The following is a 22683-nucleotide window of genomic DNA, read 5'->3' as shown; positions in this document are numbered from 1 at the left end:
ATATGAGTATAAATTACATGTAGAATTGATTTCTGTAATTCTATAAATCAATTTCTAACTGGAATTTGGATATTTACATGCATGAAAAAGCAGTCTTCCTCTCCTCTCACAAACTGAGTATAGAAAAAGCCCACTTCACAAACAGATCAGCTCAGAAGTTTATTTACTGCTTCTAGGTTTCTGGTAGTCTGGGAGGGAACAGTCTGATTCCAGAAGCAAGAAGGGAAAATGCAAACCTTAATGAACTTAATAGAAGTGGTAAATCTTTGGAAGAACTCCGCTATCCTTTTACTAAATAAGATTCAGGCAGGAAACTCGACTGAGCATGGAAAGATTTCTGTTTCAGGCAAAACCCATTCAGGTTCATTGGCGGGTTTCAGCCGCGATTTCCACATGGCTTCCTTTCCTACCCAGGGAGCATGAAGGAAATACAAGAGGTGGCCAAGAAGGGCCAGGGATCTGAGAGTGACGGGAAAAAACTGGCTGTATTGTATTTTTTTTTTTTTTTTTCCCCCCCCAGTAATCTCTTCATTTAGCTGTATAAAGGCATTTGGGACCCAAAGCAGCACACAGGCGAATGTCTGTGAGGGCTTTTAAGGGTGCCTAACTGACTCAGTTGATAACAAATAATTGTGATAGAAAGCCGATTGCTTTTTAGTTTTTAAGGGCTTACAAGTAATATTTTTTGAAAAGAGACTTAAAGTCCTAAATTATTTTGAAAATTTTACCTACCCCGTCCCCCTCGTCTGAAAGCATCAAGCGGATCCGGAAAGAAGGCAAAACCGGTATTAAGATGTCTGTAATGTCATTTCTGATTTGTTTAATGATAAAAGCTCTAGTGAGGCGTAATTTGCTACTGTGTAAGGTTTATACTAAGAATCCTTGACTCTGATACGATTTAACCTCCTTCTGACACAGATCTGTAAAACAAATGAATATTTTGAAATAAAAAGTGAAAGCAGTATGATATCTTAGGGGGAAGAAAATATTAGTATCTCGTAATTCTGAGCACAGGGTTTAAGCCACCTTCAAGGCAATTTGCATCAGCTGACATCAGGTCCTTTTAAGACTCCTCAAACAGGGCAGAGAAAAAGTCTGGTGTGATAATTAGAGAAAGAGCTTACATAGGGCTGTCCGAATATCCACACCTCTCGTTGAGTGCAGGCGGGTAATACTTTCAAAAGGCAGGCCCATAAATGCACGTTACGCAGCGTAACAAACATAGAAGCGTCAGACTTGCCTGAATTAATGTTCCCTGCCTGGGAGGCGGAGGAGGAGGAGGGAGGCAGAGGAGGAGGTCGATGGCACTTCCAGCGCCGGTGCGGCCGGCGCAGTAAATCCCACGGCGTCGCGGCCGCTGTGTCGAGGACGGGGGAAAGCCTTGAGGAGTTGCTGAAGCAGAAGAAGCTGAGTCAGTGCACGACTTGAAATATATGGCAGAGGTTATTGAAGAGCAGATTTTGGCTCAGAAAATGGGAGAGGGGATTTAAGGAAAGAAGAAAAGCGCTCTCTATAATACACCATCAGAAGTGTTTATTCTGCGGCAGTGAGAAGAACCAATAATAAGGTGTGTGCACATCAATTTTTTAAAACAATTCCAGCAAATACAGACTTTGACCTCCCTCACCACCCCCCACAACAAAAATACTTTGAGTGATCAAAATTTATTTTGATTCCTTTGTCTTCAACACCAAGTATTTGTTCAACTGGATTTGCTGTCGTCACGTAGGAAGGGAAAGAAAAAAAAAAAAAAGAGCTTGGGCAAGACAGTGAAGCTTTTCCTCAGCTCTGTCAAGAGGATGTCTTTTGTTTCGAAATACTACAGAAATGATAATAAGTCTTATAAAAGTTATCCAGTCACTGGAGCACTGAACACTTCAGAATCTGTGTCGCTTGCAAATCCTTATTTATTTTTGGTAGCTTTTCTGGATAGGATAGTGATGGAGGAATCGAATCCATAGACAGGTCCACGCCTTTGCAGTCACGCTAAAAGGATGAACTGGAAGGAAAAAAGAGAAGATAAAGACAATGTAAGAAATGTTGTCTGACAGGGAAATTCCTATCCTAAGAACATACACTTAAATAAAAAAAAGTCTCCGAAGCAGCAATTCCTGGCAGATGTAAGCAGAGATGTATGAACTAATATAACGATGGACAGACTGACTGTTAAAGCTAGATTTCGTGATCCGATATCGATGAGGATAAATATAGTGAGGTGATCACATGAGCTTTCAGCTCTTTCTCAAGGAGAGTATCTACTGGTAAGAGAGAGATGGCACTGCAATCCAAGAGCTAAAATGGCAAAGCGAAATTGCATGTGCAAAGAGAGCTCCTCCTGACACCAGTGGCAAACTTAATCTTACTTAACTACAATAAAATTAGACACTTAGTCTCTGCTGATTTATATACCTGTGTTGTACCTGTTCTACACAGCTGTCACATGCTCACACACCTATTATAAACATCGATTTTGAACCCATTATAAACATAATTTGCTACTGATGGAAACTAAATGACTAGTTTGGACTTGATGTCTAATTTTAAGGTGGCCCAGCTTAGGGGAAATGAGCACCCTGCACCCAATTTATTCTCGGCCAATCATTCCGGAGATGAATAATGTTCCCCCCATCTGACAAGCTCTGCCCGTCGCGTGCTTTTCAGATGCACTACGCTGGCTCAGAATTTAACACGAATGGGAAGGAAAAGGAGGAGGGGGAAGAAAGAGGAGAAGATATTCAGCTTCTGCTTTTGTATTCAGGGCACGTCCCCACTGCTTTATTATCACATCAGAGAGTCTGGACCCATCAGCGCTTTCATTACGCAACATTTTCCTCCCGCAAGAATTTATAATTCCGCCATCTTAATTTGTTTTGGGGACACTCAGCAGTCTGATTCCCTATCAGAGAGAAAATTTGTTTTATTAGAAAACATCTATGAGCAGTTAATCCAGCAACTTTATTTTAGACCTTGAGAGGTCAATGCATAATTTAGAAGGTTTTGGATTCCGTTCTGATTGCTTCTCGCTCGAAGACAACCTCGGTTATACAAGCTTGGTTTTCTGAGGGCCAAAGTCCTGCTTTAATCATCAAATATGCTGCCATAGACCCTGATGCCTGTGTCTGGCCCGTAGGGTTTTCGATTTCTCGTAGCCAGCGAGGCAGGAGGATGGAGCGGAGAGGGACCTGCGTGGCAGGGTGAGACCAGAAGTGCCGCAGCCCCGCGGGGTGCTGGAGGTGGGGGACAACTTGAAGCTCCAACCATGGCAGAGCACTGACCAAGAGAGGTGTGTGTGGGGGGAAATCGCCGCTCAGTGATCGAAATCAAATTAGCGATGGATTTCCAGCAGTGATAGGGCGACGTGATGCTTGAACCACACAGAGTGTGCCTTATGAAACCGGCTCTTGGGGGCCAACTGGGGTCTGCTGGAATTAATAGGAAGACTCCCACCGGTCTCCACGGGCAGTAGGTCAGGTCTTCAGTGCAGCAAGGCTCCTTCAAACCTCTGCAGGAATCCATATTTCCAGGGGAATGGGAGCAAACTGCAGCTGCAGCCCTCCAGCATGTAAAACTCCTATTGATTTACAGCCTGCACCACATGGAGGTATTGTGGAGATGATTCCTGTAGCTTATGAATAGGAAAGAAGGGCCAGCATTATCTTTCCCAGCTACAGCCCCCTTGCCATGAATAAATGTTTCATTTTTATTGCATTTGTTTTGCTGGTCTTTAAGAATCCCAACAATTACGTGGTCAGCGATATGAAAGGCATAAAAGAAATCAAGATCATTTACAGCTGGTTCACAAAGGCTCCTCTATAATACGGTGGTCCAGAGATATTCTGTGTTGATGGGTCCTATTACAAGTGGAAGGAATGAAACTTTGAAATACTGTTATTTCATCTTTATATGACACATAATGAAGTCAATTCAAATGTCAGTTTTCAATGGAACACGAGATCTCTTGCAAATGTGATGCCCATTCAAACTTAAAAAATAACAATGAAGTATAAAAATATCCAGTGTGTTTTAAGGACATGATGCTATTACAGAGCTGAGAGTTGGAAAGATTTTTTTTTTTTTTTTTTTTCCTAACTGAAAAGGTAAGAACAAGAAATACTTTTCCAGAATTTACGGTATTTGTCTCATTTCCTTGAAAACCTCCCGAAGCCAATTTCACGTTTACTTAGCTTTTAATCAAGAAGTTATGAAGTCATCTTTTAATTAATGATGAGCCAATTCTAATGTATATTAACAGCTAAAATTTTATCAAATGGTTGATTTAGGTATTCTTCTCTGACCAAGCCTTACTTATCCAAAACTCTCATCAGACTAGTCATCTTTGGTATTATTGATGTTAAAAGAGTGTGAATTTGCAACAAAGTATGTAACTGATTTCCCCCTCACGCCCTGCAAAAAAAAAAAAAAAAAGCCCAAAACCCCCACATAAAGTTCGTTTTATTTGGCATTTAGTTTGCCCTAGCTGATTTTCAAGAGTCCTCCTGGTCGAAATATGAGAACTAGAAAAATTACTTCAGGAAACCAAAACAAAATCAAAACCTTCCCTCAGCCCCTCCCAGCTCCCTCTCGTCTTCAACAGCTACAGCTGTGAGATAAAACACCATCTCCTTTTCAGCTCACCTAATTTTAGACCTATACAGCCAAGCTCTTCCTCTGAACGAGTTGTCTATTGTCCTTTAACAATCAATAGAGAGGAAGAGGCAAGATTAATCTCACTCATTTAAGAAGTCTGCTTTGTGATGAGATGAATGGTGTCCTAGAAGCGCTATTTCCCTTCATCACCTATAAAATAAAGTAGATGTCTCACTTATGTGAAATGAATCCCATTTCAATATTTAAAAGCAAACACGAGACTGGGCTTTCGGGCTTTCCCGTACGTTCGTGTACATCCTTCTGTGCGTAGGCTAGTGCAGCGCTGGTGGGGCTGGGCATGGTCGCTCTTGCGGCAACGGGCAGCCGTTGGGCAGGGGGTACCCGTCCTTGTCCTATTCCCACCCCTCCTGTGGGTCCTCCTGCGGAAGGAACGAGGTTCCGAGGTGGAGAGCAGGACCACAAGGGGCCGTGCGGGGACTTGGTGCTGGTTGCACCTCAGCCTCTCCTCTGTGCGACCCCGTGGGCTGTACGTGGCGGGACCAAGGAGGGCAGTGCCGGCTCCTCACACGGATGAGGGACCTCCACCAGGGCAGCGCTGGGACTGAGAAAAGCTGCGGAGGGAAGAAGCAGCCAGGCACGTTCAGATGGGCAGTGGTGGAGGAAAAGTGATGGAGGCCAGGTGAGAGGAAACAGTGTGGCGGGCGGGTGGTGCCGCTGCCGAGCTGGGAGCAGAACGGGTGGCACCAGGATAGCTCTGGGAAGCACTGGACTTGTCAATCCAAAATAAGCTAGTGTCATGATCTTGGCGGACAGTCTCAGGATTTAGGAGTTTGGAAATGCTAAGATAGCTATCTACATGTATCAACTGGTTTGAAGCCTAAATTAATTCGTTTAAGTGCTCTTGAATACCGTAGTCCATGATGTGCACTGATTTGTGCTCCCTCAGGCTAGCTCTCGCTAATCTGAATTCATGGTGCAACCCCAACGTCCAGTTCTGTCTCCTGAGCTAGGAGGTAAGGATCAAATTCGTGGGGAGGGGAAAGCACAAAGCCTCTGCAGCACCTGAAATAGCTTGTGCCTGGGAACTAAGACGGGGAAGTTTGAAAACTAAAACCTACTCCGTTTTGTGCTGCATAAAGAACATGTAGCAAAGCTTTTGCCAGCTTTTGTTTTCTTGAGAAAAAGCGTTACGAGGCTAAAATGCCTAAATGGTATTTGTTCCCTCAGCTTAAATTTCCCAGCGAGTTTCTGCCCAGTCTTGTCGACCTTGCCCACACAGATCTAAGAAGAAAGCACAGTTCATAACAATATCATGTTTTTGGTAAACCACCCTTTCATTTACTTATGGGCACAAAAAGCAGACATTTAAAACTAAGTGTATGTCTGATCTAGATATACAATAGATAGATATGCAGGCATAAAAACACATCCATAATATACGTATATGTGATATTTAGTGGGTATGCTTGTCCTTTCAACTTCATTAAAAGAAAGAGTTTATTCGACAGACTGTAGTTTGTTTTCAAACCTTAACAAATACCTTTGGTCATTAAAGTTTCTTTTCTGTAATAGCTTGCAGAATGACACCCTAAATGACTAACCCAATTTCTTTCTTTGAAGGCTTCAGAGCAAAAATATTGCTTTCCATATAGAAACAAAGTTGTTGATATTGGGTTATTGTCAGTAGAATGCTTGCACAGCCTGCTTAGATTTTAAAAGGCTTTGACAGTGTTTTAAGGAGTCCTATGGCATTATGACAAAATATTTGATATGATTTCACATCTCAGAGCTCTGTCACAGCTGCTGTAGGAACCCAACAGATGCGATGAAAAACCTTATCAGGGTGGCAAAGTAGCCACGTCCAAAAGACAGGTAATGGATTTCACCGGGACCTGCGAGGAGGGCCACCTCGCTGCCTTGCACCTCAACAACCCACATGATGCCAGTAAATCAGGTTATATCTTGTTGTGAAGGGAAAAAAACCCCAACCCAACAGAAGAAAGAACACAGACTGTCATCAGTTATTACGGGAACCCCAGGGAAGCAAGTTAGGCGAGAATTTAGCCCACCTCTTTCTAGGGAGAAAGCAATGATGGTGCATTAATACTACACATATCATAACCATTAGGGACCCCGACTGCAAAGTGTCGAATATCCCCCTATAAAACGATAGGAAAACTTGCAGGGTTGGGGGAAAAAACAGCGAAACCGAATGTGGAAAACCCCAGCAGATGACCAACCTCACAGTCCAGCGAGAGATGTTCCCATCCTTTGCTCGTGTCCTGACAGACTGCAATTTGTCATGTACACTGAAGTCAATCCGTCCTACACACAGTTTCTGGTACTTCCTGATGAACAGAGGAACTAGGCTATGCACGAATCCCGGTCTGGATAAAGAGTAATGCCACGTAGCTCTGTATTATTTCCTGGAAGCTGACAAAAGGGGTCGATGCTAGTAACTGTCAGCGCGTGCATACAAACAGTTGTCGGGTTTGGTGTTTTTTTATTGTTTTGTGTTTTGGGGGTTTTTTTTTTGTTGGTTTTTTTTTTTTTTTTTTTGATAGAAAGAGCGTTATTCATGAGGTCCTCTACTGATGATCACAAGTGAGTCGGAGAAGCAAGGGGTCTGACGGTGAAGGAAATCGTCCTTATTTGGGTCCTCCACCCTTGCGTGCTACCTGACCTTCTGCAGCTCCTGTCTCAGCCAGGAGGGCAGGGGCTGCCCCAGCCTGTGCAGCAGCTTGGACAACTCCACGTTGTGGTCTCTGTAGTAGCTTGACAGAAACGCTCGAGACTGAGAAGAATGAAAAAAAAAAAACAACAGTCAAAGAAGGAAACCCACCCAACAGCAGATTTCGGCAGGTGTTCCTGCCCAGGAGCTATGCACTGCTCCCAGAGAAGGGCTCTTAAGAGGGGGCAATTAATATCCTGTCATTCAAAGCTCATGAAAAGTTTCTGATTTTTAAAAATAGCAAGCCCATTAAAAAAAAAAAAAAAGGATAAATCAGTGTGTTTATTTTAGGAGTCAAACACAAGGTCAATATAAAAAAATGTTAACTTAAATCTCTGGAAAGGCCTTACCTCTTGGTCCATTGGTGGATATTTTCGACCTTTGCTTTTACCCAGGCACTTTGTTTTCCCTCCTTCCAATAACTGGCACCAGAAGCCTTTCTGAGGGTCAAACCTATAGAAGATTATATTTTTTGAAAGACCTCACTACAGAAGAATCTCCCAGCTACTAAGACATCAGTGTTAGCCAAAAATTATTGCTGCACATATCTCTCTAGATGACTGAAATACGGAGGACAGAGTGGGAAACAGCTTTCCCCTCTTGTGAAAGCTCTGGGAATTTATTTTTTCCACAAATTTGCCTTGGGAGTGGCTCAAGGCAAAAAGTTTTTCACATTTTGCTCTGCCTACACTAGCTAATTTTTATTCTACTTGTCCAGCATATAGGGTACAAATTTTAAGCATTGATCTATAGGATGCCAGTCAAGGTCCTGAGCCTCAGTCTCAAGGATTTTACACAGCCCCACTCCAGACTGTGACTCATATTTTATTGTCTGGTTTTGGTCAGAGATTTTATTCATGTCAAACTGCTCCTTGTATCCTTGTGGGATGCTAATGTTTTGATCAATTGACACTTGAACAAAGAACGTTTTGTTGAAAAAATGACTAATCAGCTCTTTTCCTGGAATTAGATGCGCTATAGTCTCAAGGACATTATCACCCGTGCGGAAGGAAAGCTCTCCATACGGCCAGCTGGAGCTGATGCTATTGTAGGTCAGCACTGTCAAGGTGAGAGGGGTTAAAAAGGGCAAGCGGATTTATTTGCTGACTTCAACAGGTATAGACTCAATCCCTAAGTCTATTTATACAGAAGAGCGTGTGAGTGTTGCAGGACTACAAAACAATGAGAAATACAATATTGAAATGTTTTATGTTCATTTTTGAGTGAAATAAGCAGCGTTCAGGTCTACCGAAAGAACTGCTGGTTGGTTGTTGATAATTTAACTGCACCTGAGAAGTTGGTTGTTCCATATCATTAGATCTAAATATCACTTTCATTCCAAAGATGGCATTATAGCATAAACACTGTCTTAGCAGTCTTATCTGAAATATGCAATTTGATTTTGATGTCTAAAATTCAAAGGTATAGGAATTTTAGATTAAGGCTTTAAAACACGTACTCACTAAGGAATGAACAACACGCAGTGTTAAGTTTTGAATTTATTGCTATGGGACTTGCAGCATGCATAAAACATCGAAAAGGTTCGCGTTTCTGCTATTCAGCAGATGTTTGAAAAGGATGAAGTATAATTGGCTGGAACACGGAGTTAATTAGTTACAGACTACCTTTTTGCCCTGGGTCTATCCGTACGACACAGGTGTACCTGCAATTTGCTGCTGTACATAAGTGAACTAATTTCTGGAGAAGGGTGAACCTTCTTCATATTTTTTTTCTTGCCCAGCCTATTATTGCAGGCCTGACCCTTGTTCCCTAAATTGTCTCAGTAGCTGTATCAATTAAAAATAAATAAATCATTGATTAAATGGATATATCGATGATGGATTCATTTCTACTTTGGCCTTTTCCATCTGCTCATTGCATGGTGAAGTACTTTAGCTGGCTTGCACTAATTTCCCAAGAGAAGCAGCAATATAGTGTGCTGGCTAAAAGGAAAACTGCAAAACTGTGCCCCAAACAATATTTCTGCCTCAGAAGGAGCATATTGAACATTATTAAGAGAATGTGCAAATTTGGGTAGGGGAAAAGAGGGTAAGACAGCTCCGGCTGAATTCAGCCCATTGTGTTCAGGTATTATGAAGCTCTCAGGACTCCTGAAAAAGTAATTGGGCACAATGGAGGTATTTATTTAAAAACAGTGGTAGCCTTAAGGCTAAAGTTAAAAGTGAGCTTTTAAAAGCACTCAGCAGAACCCTTTCCTCCACGCCCAGTTACCTTTTCCTCCCTTGCAGAGTAAGCCTGTGGGAGATGCAGGGTTGAAGCTGGACACCCGTACGCCCACCCCACCTCTCAGTGAAGTCGGTACGCGATGCTAGAGAAGAGGAAGGTGGCTGCGAGGGCAGGGCTAAGCAACACCACCGTGAGGATCTTCCTCATATTCCCTGACGGAACGTAGCAGCGCTCCAAGAGAAAAACGTTTACTTAAGCATGCTCCCCTAATCCTGTGTTTTCCTTTCCGTCCTGTTGTTCACATGAGGGAAAATGAGGGAAATCTCCCCTGCGAGGCTGGATGTGGAGCTGCCTCTGTGGGCAGAGCGTGGCGTGATGCGCCAGGCTGGAGGCAGCGGCATTTTGGCAGCCCTTTGCCAGAGCCGTGCTCCGTCCTGCCTCCCTCCTTTGCTGCCTGCGGAGAAAAACGAAGGAAAAAGGGAACCACTGGCCCATGCTACCCCGGACTGTGAGTCATCTGAGGGTGTTGGGCATGAAATACATCTTCCCAGCAGTCAGCGGAGCTTCGGTAGGGCCATGCTGTGATTAAAAGGAAAGGTCTTTTGTGACTTTAGTCCCATGTGTCTCAGGTTTCTGTTCATTAAGTTCAGATACTTAAAAAATTTAAGCCCTTGGTTACTGCCTGTGAAAACGAATGGGCGGGGGAAGATGTAGGAAACTTCTCTTCAGTGCCGTAGTGGGAACTTCATGAAGACCACTGACTAGTTTCCCTCTCCTAGCACTTTGTGCAGGGATCCCAAAGCCTTTCTGTGGATGGCATTATGTGTAAAAGCCTTGCAACATTAGTTGATTTTCCCGCTTTGTTTTCACTACTCTCATAAAAAGTGCAGGTCATAGAGTCATAGAACGGTTTGGGTCGGAAAGGACCGTTAAAGGTCACCTAGTCCAACTCCCCTGCAGTGAGCAGGGACACCTTCCACTAGATCTGGTTGCCCCCTCCAACCCGACCCTGAATGTTTCCAGGGATGGGGCAGCTACCACCTCTCTGGGCAACCTGTGCCAGTGTTTCACCACCCTCATTGTAAAAAATGGCTTCCTTATGTCTAGTCTGGATCTAGGTCGTCTTCAGCATTGTGTGTAAGAAGCAACAACCTAGTTGCCCGTCTCAGCTGCGGCTCTTACTAACCCGGCGGGATGTGCACTTCTCTCCAGATGCCCGAGCCCTGCCTCTGTCTCCCCTCTGCTCCCTTTCCATGGCTCTGATTAGTACCTTCCTTCTGCCTGGCTTGATTTTACTCTCCTATAAGACATCCACATAATTACTCAGGGTGATGAACTTGTTGCTCACTAGTGTTTGCAGGACTGGGTCCTTAGGCTGCTTTGTGACAACTTTAAAAATGTGTGGTATACAGTTATTAGGCAGTAATGACTAGGAACGATTCCATGCAATCTTTTTTACTTTGACAGTCCTACCATAAAGCAACTACATTGTTTAATGCATTTTTCTCTTCCATCCTAAATCTGTACAGAAGTGTGTGCTTCCACAGCACATTTGCATTCTTGATGCCTCTAAACAGTGATTGCATAATTTTATAGATCTGTTTACAATCCCTTTTTCCTGTCCAAACAAATATGAGAGGCCAAATTTTTTCCTGGTGTGTGACTCCACTGACTTTAATTTAGTTACAGAAAGGAAGATAGATGTGTGTGGGTGTGTGTTTTTGAAAAGCTAGCAGAAGGCGCTGCAGATGTGCGGCAGCAGTTGTTCAAACATCAGTAGTTCAGCTGTGTATTCAAACTCCTCCTCTATTCCATCCGCTTCGGAAACCGATGACTTAAAAAATTACATTCTGAAATCCAAAATTTTTCCTCTAGAAAAAGATTTTGGCAGAGGAACATTCTTAAGACCTAAAGAACAACAAGCACTCGACTCTCACTTTATGTTATATGAATAACCATAACCGTCCCAGCAGAGGAAACATTAAACAATAATCATAGGCAGAGAGAGGGCGGTGTAGGGTAGGTGGAAAGTCCATGGTCTCATTTTCCCCCAGTTTTTGTGGTACCAGCCCGCAGGGAAGTTGAGGTACAGGCTTTTCTACTTCCCACCCCACGCGCAGGCTTGTGCTCTCTGCTTGCACACTGACTCGGAAAAACCTCCACCGCAGCCCATGGCTATCCCAGGGCTCTCCCAGCCCAGCGCTTCTGGCTGGAATGAGATGATGCTCCTCATACGGAGAGGCTCAGTGCAAAAGCCTCTTACAATTTTCTGCCGGACTAAGAGGGGAGAGAGAAGTTCAGCCCACTCCCGCCCCTGCAGAGACTGCTTTCCTGTGGGGAATTGAGAAATGTCGAAGAGAGAGTGCCACACAGGCCATTAATCCCCTTTCATGGGGAAAGCCTCACCCTCCGGGTAGCGAGGATGAGAAATGTGATCCAGGCTCATCACAGCTGCCTTTGCTGGAGCCGAACCCAAGGCTGTGGGCAGTCAATCAAAGGGCTTTCCCTAAGATCAGGGGACCTTGATTTGGGCTCCCGCAGAGCACCTGCAGTTTGGGCACCAAGACGCCAGGCCGTGAACAGCCAGGCTGCTCAGTCTGAGGGTTTTGTGCTTCGTAGGCAAACACGAGCTTCTCCCCGTGCCCCAGGTGCTGCGCTTAAGCCCGGCACTTCCAGGTTAGGGATCTACTATTAGTAACTTATAGTTTTACCAAGCGTACAGACTAAATTCTGCTGTGCCATGTGCCTGGCTACCACCAGGTAAAAGGTCAGTAGAATCGGCTCAACCATATACGAAAATGGGATTAGGGAATGATATATTTGGTCCACGTTAAAAGCAAACAATCAAAGAAACCATGCAACCAGGTGAATTTTGTCATACTGAGTGCTTCTAATCCAATCTCTGTCATTAGACTCCTATCTGAATGTGATAAGAACATTTAAGCCAAACTTTTCACAGCTGACACTAAGTGGTCTTCAGCTTCTGGAGACTGTCATAAGGTTCAACAGTCTGACGCGCAAACGCGTGCTGAACTCTTACATGCACAACTCACATCAAACAAACGTACATTTTAAACCATGCAGTGATGAAAGCAAAAGTAGGTACCCCGAGAAAACAAGTCCTGGACATCTCCGATCGAACACTCAAACTTAGCAGACATTTTTTACGTGAATCTGGGCCTTTGTTCTTCATCTAATACAAGATACTGAGAAGTCACTTGTTCTGTATGTTGTGCAAAGTAGAGTTTGCATGTGGAAATGCATGCAATCATGCAGTTAAATTCTGTAATGTATTATATGTATGCAAGTTAAGGGAAAACAGGAGGGGTGTTAAACTGACTTTAAGAAAACCCCAGACTCTGCAAAATTATCATTGTTGTAATGGGGTTTTTCTTTGTTTGTAATTAATGATCAAGTGATCTTGGTAGGAGGGGATGTACACCGTGATCCCATAGGGCAAATAGATAATAAAGGAACAGACTCACGTTAGAGCTTCAGAGTAATTATAGTGAGGAGAGACTCCAAGAAACTTCTGCACTTCATCCATCACAGTAGCTGGGTCACTTCTTAGCTGCTGTCCATCAATAATAAGCAACTGTAGGGGTAAATATGCTAGCTATTTAGAAACAGGACTAAGGTTAATGAAAGGATGACATTATTTCCCTTCTGTGACAACATGGATTTAAATTAGCATGTGACTTTGTACAGTGCTAATAATCATATGGATGAACTTCTTTTTAGATTTGCCTTTTACTTTATTATGTTGAATTTGTATAGGCGGGCACCTTGTAACTCTGTGTGTGCACATTGTTCAAATGCAAGTGTTAAATCTCACAAGCCAAACCTGAGTGTCAGAGAATTCTGACAAAAAGACATAAGGAAGGAATGTAAAAATATTGTTGAGGTTTACAACGTGTCCATAGAAAATCTGGCATGGAATACGAAAAAGAACAAAAAGCTCATATATATATATCTCCTAGAATTAAATGTACAGAAACTATACAATTACATGTTCAAAAGTGATGTCGTGGCAATTTATTTGGAACTCACCACCAGCCTATCAACCATATAGGCTTGCAAAATTGTTAGCAAAGGGGTTTTTTTGTTTTGTTTTTAATTAAAGATTGATGTCATGTAAAGGTACGTTGACCTCTGGCAAATGTTAAGACAATGTATCAAAAGTCTATGGGAGTACCAAGCAGTATTACTAATAACTATTCTGGGCAGATGTGTTTTATATTTATTGTGAGGACTTATTATGAATTATTAAGTTTTTGAGTGCACAGGCCGAGTGAATGCATATTACTGAGTGCCCATTAGTAAGCACTGTGAGTGCACTCTCTGTGTGCACCTTATTAAGAATGAGTGCATTTTGTTGTGTATCTTGTAAAATTAATCACTGTAACTATGAAACATGAGTGGTTACCGGTTTTACAAGAAATATGTCAATGTGTCCCTGAATGTTTAATAAGAGGGCTGCACTTTCTCTTCGCTACGGCAGGAGGAGAGAAATATTTATGAGAGGGGGCAGCAGCCCCAGGTGAGGGCGGAGAAGGGGCACAGGTAACAGGGCACGGGATGTTCGGCACCCTTTGTGTGCTCCGAATTTGCCGGGACAGCCCCTTGTCCTTTGGAGGGATAAGTTGGGATGTGGCGGCCGATGAGGAGACGTGCCCTGTTTGCTCCTAGGACAATACTGCCTGGGGACGGCCCTTGCTGCAAGCTCAGCTGCTTTAGGCAGTACTCCTTCCCCATTTATGAAAGAGTAGAAAGGCCAGAGATGAAAGAAGAAAGTAAATGACTAACTGAGACTTTCTCCTTTCTCCTGGAAATAGGATTGACCTGCTTCTCCTCTTTGTAGTACAGCTGAGACTGTATAAAAAGAAAAACGAGGACTGCAAAAAGACAGAGCTTCTATTTCTTTTTGGTTTTTTTCCAGGTCCCTGACTAAATAGGCAACACTCACTTCTACCTCCTTTCAGCAAAATTCTGTCCCACATAGAGCAATCTCTGGAGATACTTGTTCATTATGCTTACTCATTAAATACTCTTTTACAACTTTTTGTTACCGTAGGTAGACATATGAACTGTGCTATGGACCATGTCCACAGGTGAAGAGTGCCCAGGCGTATATTTTGTAGTACTAAAATGCTTGCTTTAGGTTCATCTCTGTAAACAATTATTTTAGCAATGGGAATTTTCTTCAGGTCTATGTGTTTATGTAAATTTTTCATGGGAAAGATTATAAAAGACAATTCAGTAAAACATCTGAAGGAAGCTGGGGCAAAAGAAGGAATTTTTGCTCTAACACTGAGGAAGGCTAATTCCATATCAGGATCAAACAAATGTGAAATTTTCTATGAAAGGGAGTGAGTGGGAAGCGGAATGAAATTTCTTTTTAGAAAAAGCCCTGGCATTTTCTTAATGAATTTGTCAAACTTTCCCACAACGTCTCATGCTGCAGCTGCTTGTTTCTTGGGACCCAGAAGCCTTGACAACCTTGGCTGATCCTGGAAGGAAACCCCGAAGTCACCCATCAAGCCCATGTGGCCACAGTTCATGGCATTTTCCTGTTGCATCTTTTCCATCAGAAGACAGAAAAATCAACGCACTTCTGCCAAATATCCTGATTTTGTCAAATCTGCATTTCCTAACAGCTAAGAGTTCCAGTGGGAAATATCCCATCACCTCTAATCATGAGGCCATACTAGTTTGGGGACTTTCTGAGTCGATGAGCTCGGTGAAACAACAGGTTGGAAATTACCTGTGAAGCAGGGTAATGAGTTAACCATCTTTCAATATGGACAGCATACCATCCGGGTGTCAGGCATCTCTTCTGGAGAGTCCTTATCTCCGAGGGTGCCCAATGGCTGGATGTAATGACTTCATAAAAATTGAATTTCAGGGCAGCGGGGTCCTCATGGGATCGCTGATGCTAAAGGGAGATATTTAGACACATATCACAAGGATGCTGAAGATTAAGCTGTAAGCCTCCCGAGAGCTGTCGGGAGGGCTGTGCTGGCATGGCCAGCCCAGCTGCAGCCCACAGCAGCCCCTTGGCTCCCCACCAGTCCCACTTCTGCTGGGTAGAGTGGGGGACGGGCAAGGAAGCAGGATGGGGCCACCATACAGTCAAGGGCCCTCCCGCGACAGGTGGGAGGGGAGCTGAGGAGCCAAATTCTGCCAAAGTAGGCACAATTTTTTTTACTGCTTTGCATCTCGCATCAGCAGTTGTAAAGGTGCAAATGAGATATCAAAAAGGGTGCAAATTGCAGCCCTAGGCCATGTTTTGTTCCTTGCAGAACTCTTAATAACAGTATCAGAAATGGTGTATTTTACGCTTATTGCGACATTATAAATTTGTGTCTGTTTTAACACTGCTTTTAGTATTTCCTTTATCTGTATGACTGCACCATGTTTTACATGCATGCTTAAATGTCTTTTTAAAAATAGTTTTTTTAAACGGTGCAGACTTTGTTATGGAAAGTTGTGGGCTCAGTAAAAGGCAAGAAAGAGCATCCTAGAGTTTCCCCGGAAAAACAACAGGCTTTCTTTTGTTTCCAAGGAGAGAAAAAACCAAAAAAACCAGCTCTCCAGACACAGCTTTCTAACTCATTGGAAACTTTAGAAGACACTGCATACATTTATACACCACCGCATATTGCTCAGCTTACATGCTGGAGGATGGGATGAGGTACCAGATTCTCAGCATCAAGAGCTGTGATTTTCTAGTTAGGCCATGCTCATTTTCCCCCGTGTATCTCCCTGGGCGAGGAGCACTGCTTTTCCTCTATGCAGTGTCAGCTGTAATTGAGATTAAACTGTTTGTTTACAGCTGGTGGCAGCTCTGTGCTGAGAAGTTTCATCGTTTATGACACTGGTGTCACAGGTGCCAACTGCAAAAGCTGGCATTCGGCATCCTTCCACTTCTACACAGCGCAAAAGCTTTGCAATAAATCCCATTCTTGCTCAAGGACACAAATTCCCACTGATGTTGGCCATCATCCCCTGCCATTGAATTCACTGTCCTTTTCTCAAAGGCAAGGTCCGTACCTGGTACCAGGAATAGGCCCGATCAGATGGGTCGATGAGGATGGTGATGATCTTGGCCTTGGGGATGAGGGAAGCAGCTCGTTTAGGGGCTTCCTCGGAATGGAAATAGTTGGCACTTTTCTCAAAGAGGAGGTCGGTGGTGACATTAGAAGGAGTGGGGAAGAAATCCATGTACCTGGGAGGTGAAGAAAGTCGTTAGAATTAGCAGTTTCACAAATGGGTCATACCCCTGTGCTTCCCATTTCATGGTAGGTGAAAAGGTGAATTTTCAGACATAATTCTCAAGAAGCAAAATTGAATTTCTTGGCTCACTCTGGAACTGGAAGAGGTGGAACACATCTTGGCTCTTACGTGGCGCTGGTAATAGCTAAAGCCTCCATGAAGTCAGGTAATCAGCTTTTTCCTTTGATGGATGGGATTTTTGCTAACAAGTTCAATGTCAAAGGGATATCTTTCACTAGTTTGGAGTGAGTTCAGTTTTAGCTGCAGAAAAAAATGGGAAAAGCTTCAAAATGTCAACTATTTAATTTTAATATTGTTGAAATATTTCATTTTGGAACCAACAAATCTTTTCTTTTAGACGTTTTCAGAATGCAAGATTTGCATTTTGGCTTTGAATGGTGTTTTCCACTTAAAACTGATTGGAAGTAAAAGTAAGTAAAACAGAAGGTTCAACTGAAAGGGTGAAGAATTCAAATGAAGCAAAAGATGAAATTGTTTTGGAGGCATTTTTCGGTCCCTTTAGTTTTGCTGAGCACTCCAGGAACTTCCAGTTTTGGTGGGACTAACTTTTTCATGTCCTTTCTATAGAAAGGAAGTACGTGGGGCTTCACCGTGCACACAGAACCCTACTGACTTTTGAACCTGCAGACCAATTTTGGTGAAGCGTGGCAGATGAGGTCTCCGAGAGGGCAGCCTCTTCCTCTACATGTTGTGCAAAGGGCTGCAGAGGAGAGACACTCCCCATCTCCGCTCCTTCTTCTCCGAGTGTGTTACACCATTTACTCTATGATAGCCACAGGTGATCTCTTCCTGTATGCAGTATGGAAAAACAAATGCCAAACATTTCTTTCCCTTTATTTTTCGTGACACCTTGAACTGAGAAGCTGTTCTCGCAGCTGCGGGGACAGCCTGCTTTTATCGGTCGGCCTCGTTTGCTCCGCACGCTCTCCATGCCGTACGTGGGCAAGGGAAACCGCTCAAGATTAATCTGTTTCTGTGTAGTGTGGTGTTTGTCTTATATTTCGGTTTTCACACAAGGATGAGAACAGCTGTTCCCTGTGGAGATGAAAGCCTAACAAAAATGCCTTTCTTAAGCAAAAATAGTAAAAGCAATATTTAAAATTGTGATAGGAATACCAGCTGAAATGCTTTACGGTGGGTTTTTTTTCTCATGAAGAGAAGAATCGAATCTTACTTCATGAAAAGCCGCTTTTGAAGAAAAAGAGTGTAATTCAATATAGATACAGTTATGAAAAGACAGATGCTATTCAGCGTGAAGACAGACATCATAACTAAGTTGGCTATTGTATTCATTTGTGAAAAAAATAAGAAAATTGTTATTGTAATATCTAAAAAAAATTAAGGACTTGATTAAATGTCCCATCATTACAAATTAGTTTCTTTTTCTGTCTGATAACGCCAAGCATAACGAATTCATCGAGTAATTACGTCGATGTCATACATGCTTCTATAACTGTTCCGTTGTGATTTACCATGTATTAATAATGAATACTTCTTTTTTTATTCTTCTTACCAGTCAATTCCCTTGTGATAGTTGTTTCCATTGAAGAACTGAACTTCTTCAAAAGTTTTTGGACTAGGGAGATTGCTGATAATGGAAGGATGCATCAGAAGAAATAAATAAAGAGCTGTTGTTCCTACAACAACAAGAAGAGATGCCATTAGGAAACAGAGAAAAACCCCTTTGACTTTATTCATTAAAGAAAGTACTTTAAATCAATGCACGCTGAGATATACAGGAAAATTAGATTACCTTTTATAAGAAAGTTGCCTGTTGATGAAAGGCCTATGTAAGCACAAGGGGCTTTCAGAGGGAGGGGGGAATACGTGCAGACTTCTCTGCTCATCGAACTTTTCCCATTTCCAAACTGAATTCTGCTCTCCGATGCAAGCGTTATATTGCTGTTGATGACATTGCTTGCTTGACTGTGTATTTAACCAGTGAGGGAATTTGGCCTGAACACGTTTGTTTTCAAACTATTTATGTTGCACAAAACTTTTCAAAAGCCCTAACTGTGGGATTATGCTTTTGTTGCTCCCAGAACCGCACTTTCATCCTCTGTGTATTTTTCCTGGGGCTCTGCTATTGAGGAATAAATCATCTATTTCAATGCTAACAAATTTGTATGTCATAAGTAGGCTTTAAAATCCCAGTAAGAGTACTTTTTTGTTATTTGTTTGACAAAAACAACTGGAAATTATGTATGGTGGTAAACAAAATTTTGGAGAATGTATCTTTAAACTTGCTCTTCAATGATTTCATGCTATGCGAGCTATCATTGGACTATGAATCAAGACCTGCTGTCTCTGTCACTGTCACAGAATTTCTATATGATCTTGGATTAGTCATTTATTTCCCTGCCTCAGCATCCACTTTCTGTAATATGTCCACAACAGTAATAGCTATCTGGGGAGTGGGAATATGTGGCTTAATTAAAAAAATGCCCCGAGACCCTCAGAGGCCTGCAAGGTGGTAAATACCTTTATTGTCCATTAGGTCCTCAAACGATGTTGAAATAACTTGTCAAAGAACTTAATAACAGTCTTAACATAGGGCTGCCTGACAGCATGGGTCTTTTTATTGTGAATGAATGCAATTTTGCTATACAGACAGTTACCCCTTTCTGTTGGCAGTGAAGGAGTTACTATCCGAATCCCGTAAGGATCGGGAGTGTACCATCCCTATAGCAGGGAGTTGGCTTCAGTTTACAGGGCACAACTATGCAGATACAAAACTGGGGGGCTAGCTTTGGTTACAAATTCATTACTTCTTACCTGTTTTCTGGGGTCCTATCACAAGAAATTTGGGTAGGTGGTCACAAGTTTTGTCTCTGGACCAAATATCCCTGTGTCGCTTATCATCACACGGATTCTGAAGAAGAAAAGGTGGTTGTGTACATCACGCTGAGGCTACCCTAAATGTTTGCATGCACGCGAGTCTTTGCAGGATCTAAATGTTATGTGCTAATGCCAGAGCCTTACACTAAGTAGTAAAATCCCACATTTCCTCATAAGAGTTTACTCTTGACAGATATTGAGCACTCCGGTATGGATCCATGGAAGCATTCAGGTACACGGGGACCAAACTCCTGGGTATCCTTCAGGACCAATCCTTCCAGGGGTCCCAGTGAAGTCAGTAATGCTACACAGTTGTGCAAATCCTGGAAGGATTGGTGTCAAAATCCACACCTTGTGAGATGACTGCATTTCCTTCTCTCTGTTAGTCAGGCTCATTTAAGAAACTCAGAGTCCATAGGCACGTAGGTAGGCACGTATGTGGTCCCTCTGACTAAAATTCAATGTCTATATAATGGTTTTGCATGACTGAGGATTAAGTTCAGTCATTAGGAAAAAAAGAAAAGAAAAAGAAGAAAAAAAAGATTAAAACATTGATTTAATCAAGTTTTCATTTGAGGTTAAAATGGAAACCTCTGTTTGAATAGCTTCAAGGCATTACTTTCTTAGGCGACAAAATGGTTTCAGATGCATAGGACTTAGTGCCAATTTTAATTTACATAAGAACCCAGAAGGAAGGACAAAATAGAAATGTGGGATATTATTCATCTCCTTATCTTTCTACTACCTATGAATGCAAAATAAAAATGTGTGAACAAAAGACCCCGCAGAAAAGGTTAGGATTGACTGCTCTTTAAAGCAGTTATCATATAGATACTGCTTTTGCATAGTATTGGCTGGTAATAGAAGATACAGCTTGCTAGTGAATAAAGTTAACAAAATATAATGGAAAAAAATCATTAACTGATGTGAATCACTGCAGCTCCACTAAACTCAATGGAAATATTATAGATTTATACTTCTTTTGCATCTGGGCCAAAAATAATAGGGAAATATTTTGCTCCTTTTTGCCAGTGTAAGCCCGAAATAAGTCCACAGATCTCCGTGGTGTCACTCGGGATTTATAGCTAAAAGCACAGCGTGGCACATCATATTCTGAATAAGATATGTGTAACAATGATTAGGAAATTACAGTGTAGAGATTACAAGCGGCACTATTGTGCATTTGGAACAGAGGCAGAAAATAGTCAGTCTGTGCAGAAACCTTTTTCCATTCTTAAAAGAGCTGCCCATTCTGTATTTGCTGCGCTGACCCTTCCTGCCCTCCCTTTTCCTCGCTGTGTCATTGGAGGGGGCTCAGATGGTGGGAAATCCTCCTTGTAGCTGCAGTGATCCAACATCAGTGATTCCTCGTCAAGGGGTGCAATGAATCTGCATCGTTTGCCTTGAGATAGCTCTCGCTATCATCTGGCTGCGGGCATCTTACCGATAGTGCGACACTACTAGTTAACACAACGCGGTGCGTCAGGAGAACTACAAGGCAGGAGGGATGGGAAGGGAAGCTTTCTCTCACATAAATGGCAATTAGGTGCTTTTACCATGCCTGATTTGGGGTGAATGGAAGCTAAGCCATTTCTAGTCGAAAGCAGTGGTCTCTCAAGAAAATTTAAATCATCTAAGGCGGCATCCAGGAAGAAATAATCTAGCTGAATGTGAAGTGGGATTTTTATTTTTATTGTTTTTTACAGGAAAAGATCCTTATTTCCACAAGCGGATTGTAACTGGAGGAGGAAGAGGATGTGACGTTACCTGCCAAAGAGGGTCCGTCTGCTCCGGGAAGAGCTCAAAGTACTTCTGAGCCAGCTGAACTGGGGGCAGCGTCTGCAGTTTCAGGTTAGTCGAGCTCTTTACAAAGTTGGCCAGGTTCGCGAAGGTGTATAAGCCCAGGCGGTCGTTCCCATAATTAGACAAATGGGTCATGAAGATGCTGATCTGGGAGGCAAGAGAAACCTTTCAGTTGCAGGACAACAGGAGATGGCAACGTCTGGCTGGCAGGGCAGGCACGGGGGCTCCCGGGAGCTTTGCCGAACCCTCTGTCCCCCACCCAACCCCAAAAGACAACGATGAAAATGTTAAACTAGTTGCACCTCCTAGCCCCTCCATGAGGGTCAAATCTCCAAACTTGTCACGTATGCGCCATTTCTTTAAATTCCCCCTGCTTATCTGAAGGGATGTATCACTCACGGGCTCCCCAGGGACTGACATTCAGGAGATGCTTTCTGAGATTTGTTTTTATTCTTCTGTTTTGACTTCTTTTTACAAACAACATAAAAATTTACGCGTGCCTCCTGTTTACTTCACTGTTCCTTATCCCTGGACAGGCGTCTGGGAGGTGCTGGCATACGTGACCCCTCGGCTAGGATCCCCGGCACCTCCGAGGGAGCCAGCTCTCCGCTCCTCAGACGTGTAGGCAAAGCTTAATTTCAGGGCTGCTCTTTACGGAATTAACTTGCAAATCTGACTAATATGCTGCCTCCTCGGAATGCAGGGTTGGCTAGTTTGTTTAAAATGGCATGGCTGTAAGTAGGTGAATAAGTTCTGAAACAGAAAAAATTCAAGCTTTGCTGAATGATGATATCTCAGCTAAATATCACCATCATTGTTTTCTCCTTAAAGCCAATATAACTTCTGCCTTTTTATCACCCTTACTGCGGCTCCCCTTTACATGGCCACTGCTTTGTAGATCTCATAATTTCTTTCAGAGGGATAAAGACAATTTATAAGAATAATGTGAAGAATATATTTCCCAGTATTTTTTTTACACGAGGTGATTAAACTCAGCTCTGCGGCTGCAAAGGCCTGGTTTATCTGTAGATTGTCATTATTTAGTTTTATGAAGATTTTATCAAACTGAGTGTTGGTACTTGACTGTTTTACTCAGTACATCGGCCTAAGATAGGATGCGCAATGACCGTGGAATTTAATTACACTGTTATCAAGATATAACATACTAGTGGTAACTGAACAGCGTATATTTTTCTTCTTTTTCAGCACCATCTCCAAAG

General features: G+C 42.7%; 1 protein-coding gene across 3 annotated transcripts in view; it reads right to left on the bottom strand.

The window, feature by feature from the left end:
* Positions 1-1511: 1511 nt before the first annotated feature.
* NDST4 (N-deacetylase and N-sulfotransferase 4) overlaps positions 1512-22683 on the bottom strand; it is a 107996-nt gene continuing 86824 nt past the window's right edge. Inside the window, exons 7-15 of one of the 3 annotated variants that reach the window (XM_030023305.2) lie at positions 21428-21610; positions 19598-19694; positions 18336-18459; positions 16580-16754; positions 15291-15461; positions 13012-13121; positions 7690-7792; positions 6849-7402; positions 1512-1999 (exon numbers count right to left, since the gene is read on the bottom strand). In XM_030023305.2, coding sequence (XP_029879165.1) covers positions 7283-7402; positions 7690-7792; positions 13012-13121; positions 15291-15461; positions 16580-16754; positions 18336-18459; positions 19598-19694; positions 21428-21610 — 1083 coding nt within the window. In that variant the 3' untranslated portion in view covers positions 1512-1999; positions 6849-7282. The remainder of the gene's footprint in view (positions 2000-6848; positions 7403-7689; positions 7793-13011; positions 13122-15290; positions 15462-16579; positions 16755-18335; positions 18460-19597; positions 19695-21427; positions 21611-22683) is intronic. The other 2 variants (XM_030023314.2, XM_030023322.2) reach the window with 2 other exon arrangements.

Source organism: Aquila chrysaetos, chromosome 1 (assembly GCF_900496995.4).
Source record: "Aquila chrysaetos chrysaetos chromosome 1, bAquChr1.4, whole genome shotgun sequence".
NCBI classification, from domain to species: domain Eukaryota; kingdom Metazoa; phylum Chordata; class Aves; order Accipitriformes; family Accipitridae; genus Aquila; species Aquila chrysaetos.
This window is presented reverse-complemented; position numbering and strand designations above follow the sequence as displayed.